This window comes from Polistes fuscatus, unplaced genomic scaffold (genome assembly GCF_010416935.1).
Source record: "Polistes fuscatus isolate 324 unplaced genomic scaffold, CU_Pfus_HIC Scaffold8, whole genome shotgun sequence".
NCBI lineage: Eukaryota > Metazoa > Arthropoda > Insecta > Hymenoptera > Vespidae > Polistes > Polistes fuscatus.
The window spans coordinates 4810414-4823314 of record NW_025113162.1 but is presented as its reverse complement, the minus strand read 5'-3'; the positions used below and the strand labels follow the sequence as shown (position 1 = coordinate 4823314).

Below are 12901 nucleotides of genomic sequence, written 5' to 3'. Positions count from 1 at the left end.
TTCGTTTTATACATCCAGTAACGACAAGTCTCTATAACATACCTAAAATTCGAAAATTTGCAATCGATACATTTTAATAATTATGAAACAACTTTTTTTTCACCAAGGGGCAGAATCACGTTCCTATTACGCAAATGAGTTCTAAACGAGCTTCTACAAATGTCAAGCTGTTTTCTCGTTACATGATGAGAAAAAAAAAAGAGATAGAGAGAGAAGGACAACAAAATAAAATACATACTGCAGATCAAAGTTAGATAAAAAATTTAGCATGAAATTTTAATAACTCGATACTCGTTTTAACTTTTATGTGTAATATATAACTTGCCAACCATTTAACTTTATCTTCCACAACGAAGAATCGGACGAAAAAATAAAGCAAATTTCTTTCGAAATATGAATTGAAAACAATTTTTTACCAACATCCCTGTCTTTTTCACTATACCAGTAAATACTGCACCGTCCGAACGAAAAGATTATTAATTAACAGAAACGTTATTTGCAAAGGGATTTATTGTTTCAAAGAATACTCCTCGAAAAATATCGTTCTTTCCTTTGTTCTCTCATTTTCTTTCTCGAAAGACCTCGATCGGAAAATCGAAATAAGATAGATCGATGAATGAACACAATAGAGAATCACGCTACATTAAGCTTCATTCCGATTCTTCGGCTTCGTCGGACATTATATGAAATAACAAATATTTTATTCAAATATCAAAATTGATGATAAACGTTTTAACAAGTGAATAAAAAAAACTATCCTTGAAAAAATCCTTAAACGCGTTTCATAACTCAATGAATAGGAATGAATCGTTTTATCTATCGAAATATCTCAATATTAATATGAAACATATAAAATAAAATATCTCATACGCTACTACCGGTCGAAATTATTTTACCATCTTACAAAATAATAAAAAGTTGATTTAATTAAATACTTACCATATCAAATTTTCTTTTATTATCAGTATTTGTACATAGCATCAATTGTTTGTTCAAAAAATTGTCTATTATTTCTATTATTTATTCTGAAAATCAGGAAATTTTTGTACGCGAAAAAATTATTTTGACCGATAGTATATTAAAACAAGTTTATAAAAGTAAGTTGGAAAAAGAGTGTAACATTTTTTTCGTTTGTGGTCCCGTTTTCGAAAAAAAATGTGTCTGAAAATATCTATATACATATCACAACATTGTTAAACTTTACGAGCATTCGTCTCTCTCTCTCTTTCTCTCTTATTCTCGTACGGAAATGTATATTGAGATTATAAAGAAACCTCAAATGGTTATTTCCGAAAGTAGATACGCGTGAAAAAGAAACGCAAATGGATATAGTAAAAAGTTCTCCTATTTTTCGCACCTTTTCGGTCCACTTTAATAACCGAAAGTACGTATTCTCCGTATTATGAGTAAAAGAAACTTTTCTCGAATAATACTACGACATGAAGAAGTCTGTACAACGATCGCGTTATGACGGGAAATTTCACTTTAACTTTCGTATTTTTAACAAAAATAATATATTACGCGCGTACCTTAACAATTTTATTAAAATAAATCAATATATTGGTTATCAATCTTGCAAATAATATACTTTAAAAACTTATTTTATATTTTTCTTGTTATTTTTAATAGTAAAATAACTTTATTCAACCGTAAGATTCTTTTATATAAAAATATTATCTTTTCTTCTATTTCTACACGTTCGCATGAATGGTAATTTTTACTATTTACAACGACAAAAAACTAAATATATCATCTATAGATAGATACGAACAACACAACAAAATCGTATTGGAAAATATTCGATGATGAACAATTATTGACAATTAACAATCACTAATTTTACTTATTATTCAGTTCTTTGATTGATTAAATTAATAATGACTTTTAACGATTTATCCATTTCAATAAATCACATTACAGTTTTAATCAATTGCTGTCACGCAACAATGCTCATAGTTTGAAATGTAAGAAGAGAGAGAGAGAAAGAGAGAGAGAGAGAAAGGAATTATATAAAATACGTAAAAAAACGTAGAAAATTCATTAAAATGACAAAGGTATCTATATACAAGCAATTAGTTCTTTTTGTAATCAAATATCAATTAGGAAATAAAGATGCATTTTAAAAGTTCTATTGTACAAAAGAAGAATAATAACAAAAACAAGAGACAATTATAACACATCGTTGTCGAAAGACACCTTATCCGAGAGTCCATTAACTAGGTTTCATTACGCTCGGCTGAATTTGCATTCGCTTCGCTCAGCGAACAAATAACAAACGATTTCACGCTCGACGTACGCACGTAAGCCACCGTTGCTCTTTGACATTTGTTAATTTTGATAATTTCTATGAAAGTATTTAAATTTTTAATTAGATACCAATGGTAAAGTGAATGAATATGAATAAGAGAGACAGATACAATATATAGAAAAATGAAAGAATAACGAACGAGCGAACGAGCGAGTAAGAGAATGAAAGAGAATGAAAGAACAAGAAAGAAAAAAAGAAAGAAAGAATGAGTTCGTGCTTTCAACGCTTACAACGAGCTTTCAAAAAGTAACTTTCTACTGGATGTTCAGATCACTCGTCGAGCTATCTCTCTCTCCTTCTCTTCTCTTTCTTTCTATCTTTATTTTCCATTGCGACCCAGGCAGGATTTTTGTCCTACGAACGACACAAGCATAGTCCTTTGACCCGCTTCGATTTTCAACAATGTGATCAAAGCTAGGAGTTTTTTGGCGAATAGAACCAACCAGATGAAGCTTACCTTCCTGTCGAAACGCGTGACTGAACTTGCCTATAGAAGAAGAGAATGGCTGAGAGGGTATATGGGTGAAAAGGGGTTGCGCCAGAGTTGTATCAGGATTTCGGAGGATGAGGGAACGAACGAAAATGGGAAAGAGAGTGAATTCTTCCACTTGCTACCAACGATCGTACGAGTTGTTAGACTGCGACCGAGCTGTTGGTTTCACGCATCGTCCTCCACTCGTCAATTTTCACCTTCTCTCCCTCACTCTCTCTCTCTCTCTCTTTCTCTCCCTCTTTCTCCTCTCTGTTTTTTGGGAAAAAATCTTTTGTTACGCAGTACAAACCAACTGTGATTAACGCATAGTCATTCTTTCTAGTATTTCTCGCTTACAAAAGCTACGGAATTTGATTCGACTTTCATTCAAACCGAACGAGATTAGTATCGTTTTGTGCAACATGATACAGAGACACGAGATCTACGCTGCAAAATTTTACGAAGATGAAACGTATCCTCCGCGAACGAACAAACAATATCTTTGTTTTCTTATAATTTAGAGTCCCATGTACATACGTACGACTTATCGGTAATATTGTATTTTTATCTATCTGAATTCGAAGAAAAATCGCGTTCGATCTCTATCAATAAAAATCAATCATTAACTTATGATCCATTTTTATAAAAACTTATTTTTTAGTTAATATAAATACGCGAATAACATTCTCGTTTACCATATTATTATCTATCTCAATTTCGTTTCTATATAAGAAATTCGATCGAAGTTTTGACGATTTCGAGAAAACCTGCTAGTTGAAAAGCTGATCATCGTGTCATTTGCGGACGATTGGAGAATAGACACACGCGTGTGAGAACGTGCTAATTCCAGACTCGAAAGCACTCGAAGATTAGAGGAGAGCTTTTCGTTTACTCGCTCGGATCAAAAGCGAAACGTTGCGAATTTTGTGGTGTTGGACCTCCACTGAAACTCCTGTGTACCACTTACTCTATCTCTATCTCTATCTCTATCTCTATCTCTATCTCTCTCTCTTTCTCCTTCTGTCTCTCTATCTATCTATTTATCTCTACCTCTATCTATCTCTCTCCAACGTACACCTTGTCGATCTTCCGGTTCTAGTTCTCTTAGAGTATGTAACCACTGCTGCAGTTACCACGTAATTTTGGTAGCGGCCAACCAGAACGCATTAGACCATCGTGTATACTTTCCTCTCTCTCTCTCTCTCTCTCTCTCTCTTTCTCACTCCTTCATCTATTTCTCCATCTCGTAACATACTCTTACAATTATATTCGAATTGACTCCGATGCAACCTTTGCGATCTCTCAGAGCAATTATTTCGACACGTGCAAGTCAAACTCGTAACAACGAGACACAAGTTCGCCGAACTTAGTTAATATTGTGCTGCCACTTAGTCGTTGTTAAATGTTCCGTTACAAAAGCCACACAATCACTTTGCTTGTCTTTTACCCCCATTTCTCCGTTCTCTATTCTGACTATATAAAATCTACGATTTAAATGATAATCAAAAGGATCCGACATGGCCATTTATATATTTCTTTTCCATTTTTTACCTTAAAGGATCTCATCAACGTTTTTCTATGGTTATCGAATTCTTTCAAAAATAATCCTTGACAATCCCGATTAGTATCGCTTGAATGATCGCCAGCTAACACTCATTATCCGAGCAGAAAAAAACGCTTTTCAAAAAGATTACTATTCTCGACCATATTACTCTCGTAATTGTAAAACGTTGATAACTACTGTACAAGTTAGATATCTGTAAATTATCGATATGAATTTAGCTCGTGAAAATTTTACATCTCTTTCTTTCTACTTTGAATCCTTTCCTTTCGATAAAATCTACAATTTTATCCTCCTCTGCTTTTCAATTATTAATAATAACGATGATAATAATCCGAGCATGCAATCATAAAGTTTAGAAGTAATTAAAATAATAAAAAATATTGTTTATTACGAATTAATGAAAATTAACTTGGAAAAGTGTCGATGAATTTTTATCGTATTTCTTTTTCTTCTAATTTTTTCCTTTTCTAAGTTTTTACACGTACCATGAATTTAATAAAAGCTCGCTTTAATTATATCCTGTTTCTCTCCTTTCTGTCTCGTCTCTATCCGCTTTGATAGTATGTAAGTGTTTTTCTCTAGTATAAACGAGCTTGACGTCTTCTGTAATTACCTTGGATGCAGTGCATGAATTTATTCTTCCTCGGTACCCGATGAATTCACTGAGGATTACGGAAAGATAAATATTCAGTTATGCATAACAGGCAGAACAGGATGAAGCCCACGGTACCACCAACGATTTCCACTCTGTCGAGATTATTTTTCGCGGAAAAACTTGTCATTCTTAACGCTTGTGCGCATTTCTCAAACAGGCACGAATTTAATCGAACAACTTACATGATTTAACGAGTTATGACGAATTTCAAATAACATTTGAAAAAATACAATTTTCAATCTCGTCGAAAGGTAAAATGTTTATTTAACAAGAACAAGAAAATATTTCGACGCTTATACAATCAGTGTCGACAAAATAGATATGTCTATGCTTTCGTTCATTTTTTATCGATCACGAAATGCGAGATTTTCCCCGTCAAAAATTTCGCTGACTTTCTGGCTTTCTCAATTCAAAAACTGCCACGTCACAAATAGAAAGAAACAGAAAAATAAGGGAATACAGCCCGAAAATCATTTATTTTACGTGTTGGCTGGAAATGTAAAATAAAAAGAAAGAATGATCGGACGTTCGATGACCTATTGAAGTAGACCAGGTTACGATCCAATTAATCTGAGAGCATTTAAATAACACACATATATCTATATTTTAGTATGTATATTCACATAGATCCAATATACACAACATACATGGGTTTCCGTGCTTGCATATCTTCAACCGAGTTCACATATTTATTCTCACGAATCGTTACTCGTTAAATGCGAGTTTTGCGCGTAATTCAACGTAGCATGTTACGTAATATATATACGAAATAAATACAGAGAGAGCGAGAAAGGTGATGTTTAATGATTTTAGTAGATGAGAGTGAAATTTTTGAACAAAATTACCGGCCACATGATGTCACGTCATAGACCACAGGAAAGCTTGTCACGCCTCTCACTGTTCATCCGTACGGCATGTAAATCATATTGCGCGTGATGTGCAACTGCAAGTAAGGCACGATGAAAGAAAATCAATGCACCGGGGGTGTCCTTGTAGATTTTATAATATATATCAAAAGAAGGAAGATTAGAAAAAGAAAGAATAATTATTTAGATATCGAAAGAATTAAAACAATTAATATGTTTGTAGAAAAGAAGAGGGGGTTTATTTCTCGATAGGTTATTTCATCCCATTGAAGTAAAAATAAATTTTTCATCTTTAAAAGAAAAATCAAAATACATAATAATTCACAATGTCCCAAAGACTTGTCGATAACCCTCGTTTGAAAAATTCAATCAACTTGTCGATAGCTCGTCCGGAAAATTCAATTGATTCCGAAGGAACGAATGTTTCATTTTGCATTTCCAAAGTCTTTTCCAGAAATCGACATTTCTTTTCGGATGAAAAAGTTAATCGAAAAGGTGAAATATGTTTCGTTTATCGAATAAAAATATTCTTTAAGATCTTATACGAATAGGACTGTGAAATATATTCTTTGATTTTCGCGGGATTATATTGAAAACGTTATTATACTATGGAATATTCCTTTTAGTAAAAAATTTCGAACAAAGCTTTGATTTCCTAGTCGCAATATATGTATTTATATCAAATCGCAATGAATGGAACGGTTATATCTGTAAAACGAACAACGCAATCGAATACATTCATCAAAGCAAGAATATACCGAAAGCCAGAAGATTATTACATTACTGCTACGATAGCTGTAATTTCTGTTCCCTTCGCCTACGGCAGCGCAATAATTACAGATTGCAGTTTCCTGATTGATGAGAAATCGGTCGAAACGTATTAGCTTCGTGAGATAATTAACGATTTTCTACAGCTTTCAAATCTACTCGCGTCGTCAAATTATTGTTTCTGCCCTATGATCTTAACAATCAAAAAATTCCATAAAAAGTATTCATACTTTTTATACAAAATATGAAGAAAAATAGATAATAACTTTTTTAAGAGTTACGAAAATACAGATTTATATATTTAATTTATGTATATTCGAATCTATCTCAAATTTTAAATTTTTTCTTTTTTTTTTTTTTAATAGAATGAAAGAATTAACGACGTTAAATTTTTTCGTCGATGCATATTTAATAATCGTATGAATGTTAAAATTGTACTTTTAATGTTAGCACTCGACGGTGATCTAAAGGATCGATATTTGTTTCAGGAGAGCATCCAGCAGCGATGCAGCACGGTAACACAGCTGCGGGTTCACCAACGTCGAAGACCGTTCTCCTCTTGCTAGCATTTTTCTTAGGCAGACTAAGATAATGTGCGGGCGCATAAACTTAGACAAGTCAGACGAAGGCCTGAAGAAAATAAAACCGAATCATTGGACTCGATCTTTCGTTTCTTCTGCGAACAAACGATTTCCAAAAATTGCTAGGCGCGAGTTACGAACGATCTTCTTTTCAATTCGCACCAAATTCGCCCGAGTTATGGAACACTACGAAGAGCTTCATGAAAAGAAAGAGCTGAAAAGAGGCTCTTATCAATTTTGAGAAGACATAAAAATGATGCGAAGAATAAAACGATCGAGTCGACTCGATATCGACGGATCAACAAACAGAAAAAAAGAAAAATAGTGAAGGTTGGCTAGAAAATACGAGACTACCAAGTGTGCCGGTTTATCTTTAATCGATTATCGTCAATCGAGGAGGTCAAAGTTTAAAGAGAAAAGAGAAGAGAAGAGAAGAGAAGAGAAGAGAAGAAAAGAAAAGAGAAAAGTTTATTCGATGAAATCGCAATGGGACTCCGTGGGACGTAGTTTCTCAACAATAAACGCAATTTATATTTGCGCGCGTTCCCTTCTCGTCCACTAAACGGCGAACTCATAAATTATTTCTCCGCGAACCTGGATTTTAATTTCGTCGGCGATGAATTGCGTACGCGCTCGTTTGCGTATGTATGTGGTATGTTATATATATATACGCAATGTTCTCATACGTGAAAAAATACAGGAATGTAAAAACACAGACACGCACACGCATATACACCAAATAGAAAGATACGTAGAAGCAAAGAGAAATATGTTGTGAGGACGTGGAGATCGATCAAAAGAAAACACACGTTATATTATAATGATGGCTAACGGGTCCTCCGTTATCGTAAGAGAGAACTCTACGCAAAACTATAAATCAGAAAAGTGCATAATATAGTGTCGCATGCGCAAACTCATAAATCAGATTAAACCGTGCATGTAGTCCACCACGCGAGTAAGAAGGAAACGTTTGTTACGTAGGATTATCGATTTGCGCGTTCCTTGCTCTACTTGAAAATCGGAACGTTTTTCTCCTTCTCCATTGTTTTCTTTTCCTTTCATTTTCCTTTATTTTCTTCCCATCTTCATTTTTCTTACCTTCTCTATCTTCTTTCCATGCTTTAAGAAACGTTCTCTTTTCACACAGAGAATTCGGTAAGATCGAACGATGACGAGGACGGTTACGTTTTCCTTCCAAATTTAGAGAAAAAGAAATAGAGGAAGAAGAAGATGAGGAAAATATACGATCGCGCAAGTTTGTAAAAAGATATCTTGAAAAATCTATTAGAAGACGAAATTCCTGGTTTGATAAAGTGAACTAACCTTTTTGTTCCTCTTTATTTGCGAAAAACACAACGTGTTCCGTGTAAAGGCATCGACGTTGTGAATTCAGTTCGTCTCGAATGAAAGTTCGTGTTTCGAATAATCCAGGAAAAAATAATAAAATAAAAATAAAATCGCATGTGAAAGAGAAGAAAATAGGAAAAGGATTAGGCGACGTAGATATATCGATGTAAGTGCATGATATTTTTATTACGGATGAAAATTCTAGATGTGCGAGAAAACTTTCGAAATTTTAATGCGACCGAGCTGAATCGCGAATCGTTTCGAGGAAGAAAATTGGAACGCGACGGTTGTCAATAAATTTATAAGCATTTCGATATTGGAGAGTCGTACTCGTATATTTTCTGCGTGTGTAAGTACGTATATCTATGTGTATATGTATAATAAATAAATATATATATATATATACGTACATACATAAAACCCGATGGATTCCACCTGCATATTTTCTTCTTGCACAACCACAATTTGATCTTGGTGTTGGGTTCACGAAAGAAATGGCGATATAAACTCTGACATGGAGCGGTTTAAAATGATTTTCTGTTGGCGTACATCTGCGCAGTTCCATGCTGAAACGAATAACGAAAACGGAAAATAAATCTTTTCCGAAGATGTTTGTCGTTTGATATCTTCTGTTAGAAGAAACTAACTTACCGTACTTACATCGGTTCGAAAGAAAAATCAATTGTATCTTTTTTTTTGCGCACGTATCAATGTTGACCCAGTTATAAGGAACATATCTTATCATTTTTCTCAAGTACAGATATCAAATTTTTATTGATAATACAAAAAATAAATATACAATGATATCAGAGTTATCTTTACCGAAATGATATTATATCCTTTTTCTATAAGTTAAAATATTTATGATACTCTTTGATAAATGGAATATTCAGATACGATTAAAATAGTGATACACAGAATTGTGAAAACTGTAAAAGATTATAAATACCCGGAAAGAATCATTGAAAATTATCGGAGTGCTTTTCACACTATTCGAGAAGCATTTCTTGCAAGGGAAAAAGTTTTTTATCCATTATCGTTTTCTTTCAGAGAAGCGGAAAAAGTATTCGAACTTTCGATTAATTTTCTCCAAGAATATGATTAACGTTCTTTCGAACTGCTTTAAAGTACGCTAAGTAATAAATCTAGTTTTACTTGGGATATCTCGGCCATATCCTCGTAACGAAAATATGTGAGGAAAAATCATTTTCTCGCGTTTGATGGAAAACGATAAATATTTGAGTGTTTCACATTAAAATCCTATAACTTGTTTACTACAAAAATATGATACATTTTTTTTTGCACATAAAAAGAATGAAGCTTTCATTTGCCACTAATGAAATTAAGTAGACAATTCCATTTCGAAATATAATCGATACTGTCGATTGCATATCTTAAAAAACAAAAATAATTACTTATAACTATCGCAAAATCGATACGAATCTAGAGAACATCGTAACTTATTATCTTTCACAAATTTTAACTAAAATTTATACATTTTTCTTCACCAAATTAATTTCAACAAATCTTTTTATTCAATTCAACTTTATTCTTAATTTTAAAAAACTCAAGGATATAGGATTCCAAATATTCCAAGCTTTGTGAAATATCTCGAATGATTTCACGATAGCTATTCGTTGATTTATATTGAAACGATGATATTTCCTTTTAAGAAAGACTAAATTTCGAAAGAAAGTGATTAAAAATCTTCAGTCAAAATTTCTCTAGAATTTTCTCTTTAATGAATATATCTACCATCTTCGTGTGAACGATTTTGTTACCCTTACTGGACATTCGTATTAAATACCGAATAAAGACAAAATATAAAATAAAAAAAGGAAGAAAAGATCATATCGAAAAATACGACACGAATAATATTTCGCTATTACTTATCGTTACGACTAATTAGTCTTTCGAGAAAGTACGCGAATAAAATTATATTTAAGAAACGAGAATCTTTCGCCGCTAGACGTACTTTTTACGATTTCGTATTTTAATAAAAGGAACACGATGGCTAAACAAACTCGTTAATTAAGTTTACGCTCGTAAAGCAAAAACTATCGTCTCCACGTCGGAACCAAAAACATAGAAATTTTAAACGATGACTGGCTAGAATATTTTTAACGAGTCATATTCTTGACTTAAACGTATGATACGAATAATTCGGAGAAAATCCAAGTTCAAGGGTCGAACGTTAAAAAATAACTAAAATAACAAAAAAAAGAAAACAAAAAAGGAAGGGAGAAAGAGAGAGAAAATTAATTTTCTCGTCGGTGCTTTTACATTCTTTTGGAAATGGAAAACGTATATTCCCGTCCCGTTGTCGGTTAACCATCGTTTTTGTGGATTGAACGATAAAAAGGAAATGGCACTCCTCTGTGGCTTGATCCTTGAAAATTTTAATCGTATGTTTCAACGCAAACCAGAACTGTATGTTATATTTGCTTGATCGAATGAAAGACTGCGTTTATCAGGGAGAATGAGAGGGAGAAAATGAAATGATAAAAAATATCCGCGTCCTCTCCACACTGACCATAGAGAGAGAAAGAATATAAATGAATGAAAGAGAGAATGACCGAGTGAACGATTCGAGATAAACAAAAAATGTTAAGTGTAAACTGAGTGTGTCAAAAAGTATAGGCTAAGAATACAAAAAAAAAAAAGAAAGAAATAAAATAAACATAACGAACAAAGAAAACGACGACAAACGAAGATATCGACGTTGGAGTAGGTAGAATACAATTATCCCTTCAGCAGAATACTTTCTACTACGGTATAAGTGTTAAACGAAATTAACGAAGAAATGAAAAAATATTTAAAAAAAAAAATATATACAAAAAAAAACAGAAAAAAAGAACAGGTAAAACAGTAGGAAAGTAATATCGTAACCCAAAGAAAAAACAAACAAACTTATGTCTAGTCTAACTCTCGTATGATTTACACCATGAATAATAACCCAACTGTGTTCCTCCTACCACAACTTTAACATCTTCTTTTCACGCGATTCTCAACGTATTATTGTACAAAAATGTTTTACTCTTGTAAATAAATTATCCGTATGAAGATGTAGAGCGGAAAGATTTTTTTACTTCAACCTGAAACGAAACATTTCATCTACGTAATTTCTTTCACCTCCTTTTTCTTTACACAATTAGGCAATCGAAAAAAGAACGAACAATTAATGCATAAATAATGAATTTATAATAACAAATAGACGAATGGGAAATCGTCGAACGTTGAAATCCCTTGAAATTGGAAATATCAGTCAAACCCTCATATTGAAAATCAATTATTCATATTTATTATCCATCCTTAAGCTTATCCACCCTCCCTCTCTTTAGATTTCAAGTTCATTGGGATTTGCATTTGCTGTAAGCATCTCTACTCTTCCTCTCTCTTTCTCTCCCAAGAGATAGATTCATCATTTTAGCTGGACCATCGTTGGCATTGTTAGATATCGAAGAGATTATCAAAGTCGGCAAGCATACTCGAACCCTTGTTGCTCCATACTCGAAAGTACCAATCACGGACTATTCTAAATATGTACCTTCCAAGTCGCATCTTAATTCCCTTTACCTTAACTGTTTGATTGAGTATAGCAACCCTTCGATGTATCCTCCTGGCTCTCCCCTTCACTCACGTAATTTCAAACGTCTACTCCTAACCAGTGAAAGATATTTTCATTCAATAGAGGTTTGGTCCCTTTAGGGACGATATGCGATATCAGAGAAATGCTAGATGCATTTGCATGATATAGTGTCAAGTAAGTACTTAAGTAGTATGTATATATACTTGCTATGTAATATAGTAGTGAACTGTATATTTGTAAGGAATACAGAAGTCTTTACCTAAATTCACACAACATTTAACTCGGAATAGAAACTAGAACGTTGCTTTAGTTGGCGAGGAAAAAGATCGATGACGGCCTCGAGAATGACGATGACTACGACCTCGCTGCTGCTCTTTTCAAATCTTTCTTACTGACTGCGAGATATTTCAAAAAACAACTGTAATATCATATGAAAACAAGCAGCTATTTTTAACCGTTTAAAAAAAAGAAAAGAGAAAAAAATTAAATAAAAAAGAAAGTTTTCTTTATATAAACATCCAGGAAAAATAAAAACATATATTTTTATACGATCTATGAACAAAGTAATCCTTTTTCTTTTCTTGTCTCTCTTTTTTAACTTTTTAACTGTCAGAAAGAGATCTTTTGTCGGAGAGTTTCCGGTTGCTATGGACAACGTATAGAACGTATTTACTTTTCCATACGAGAAAGTTCTTTCCGTATGTTGTCATTGGTAAGCCACGGAAAATATGACGTACGGAAAATAAATTTC

The 12901-nt window shown here is 33.1% G+C and overlaps 1 protein-coding gene across 1 annotated transcript in view; it reads left to right on the top strand.

The window, feature by feature from the left end:
• LOC122524787 (zwei Ig domain protein zig-8) overlaps positions 1-11630 on the top strand; it is a 269914-nt gene extending 258284 nt beyond the window's left edge. Inside the window, exon 6 of the mRNA XM_043647216.1 lies at positions 7122-11630. Within this exon, the coding sequence (XP_043503151.1) occupies positions 7122-7225 (104 nt within the window). The 3' untranslated portion in view covers positions 7226-11630. The remainder of the gene's footprint in view (positions 1-7121) is intronic.
• Positions 11631-12901: the final 1271 nt, after the last annotated feature.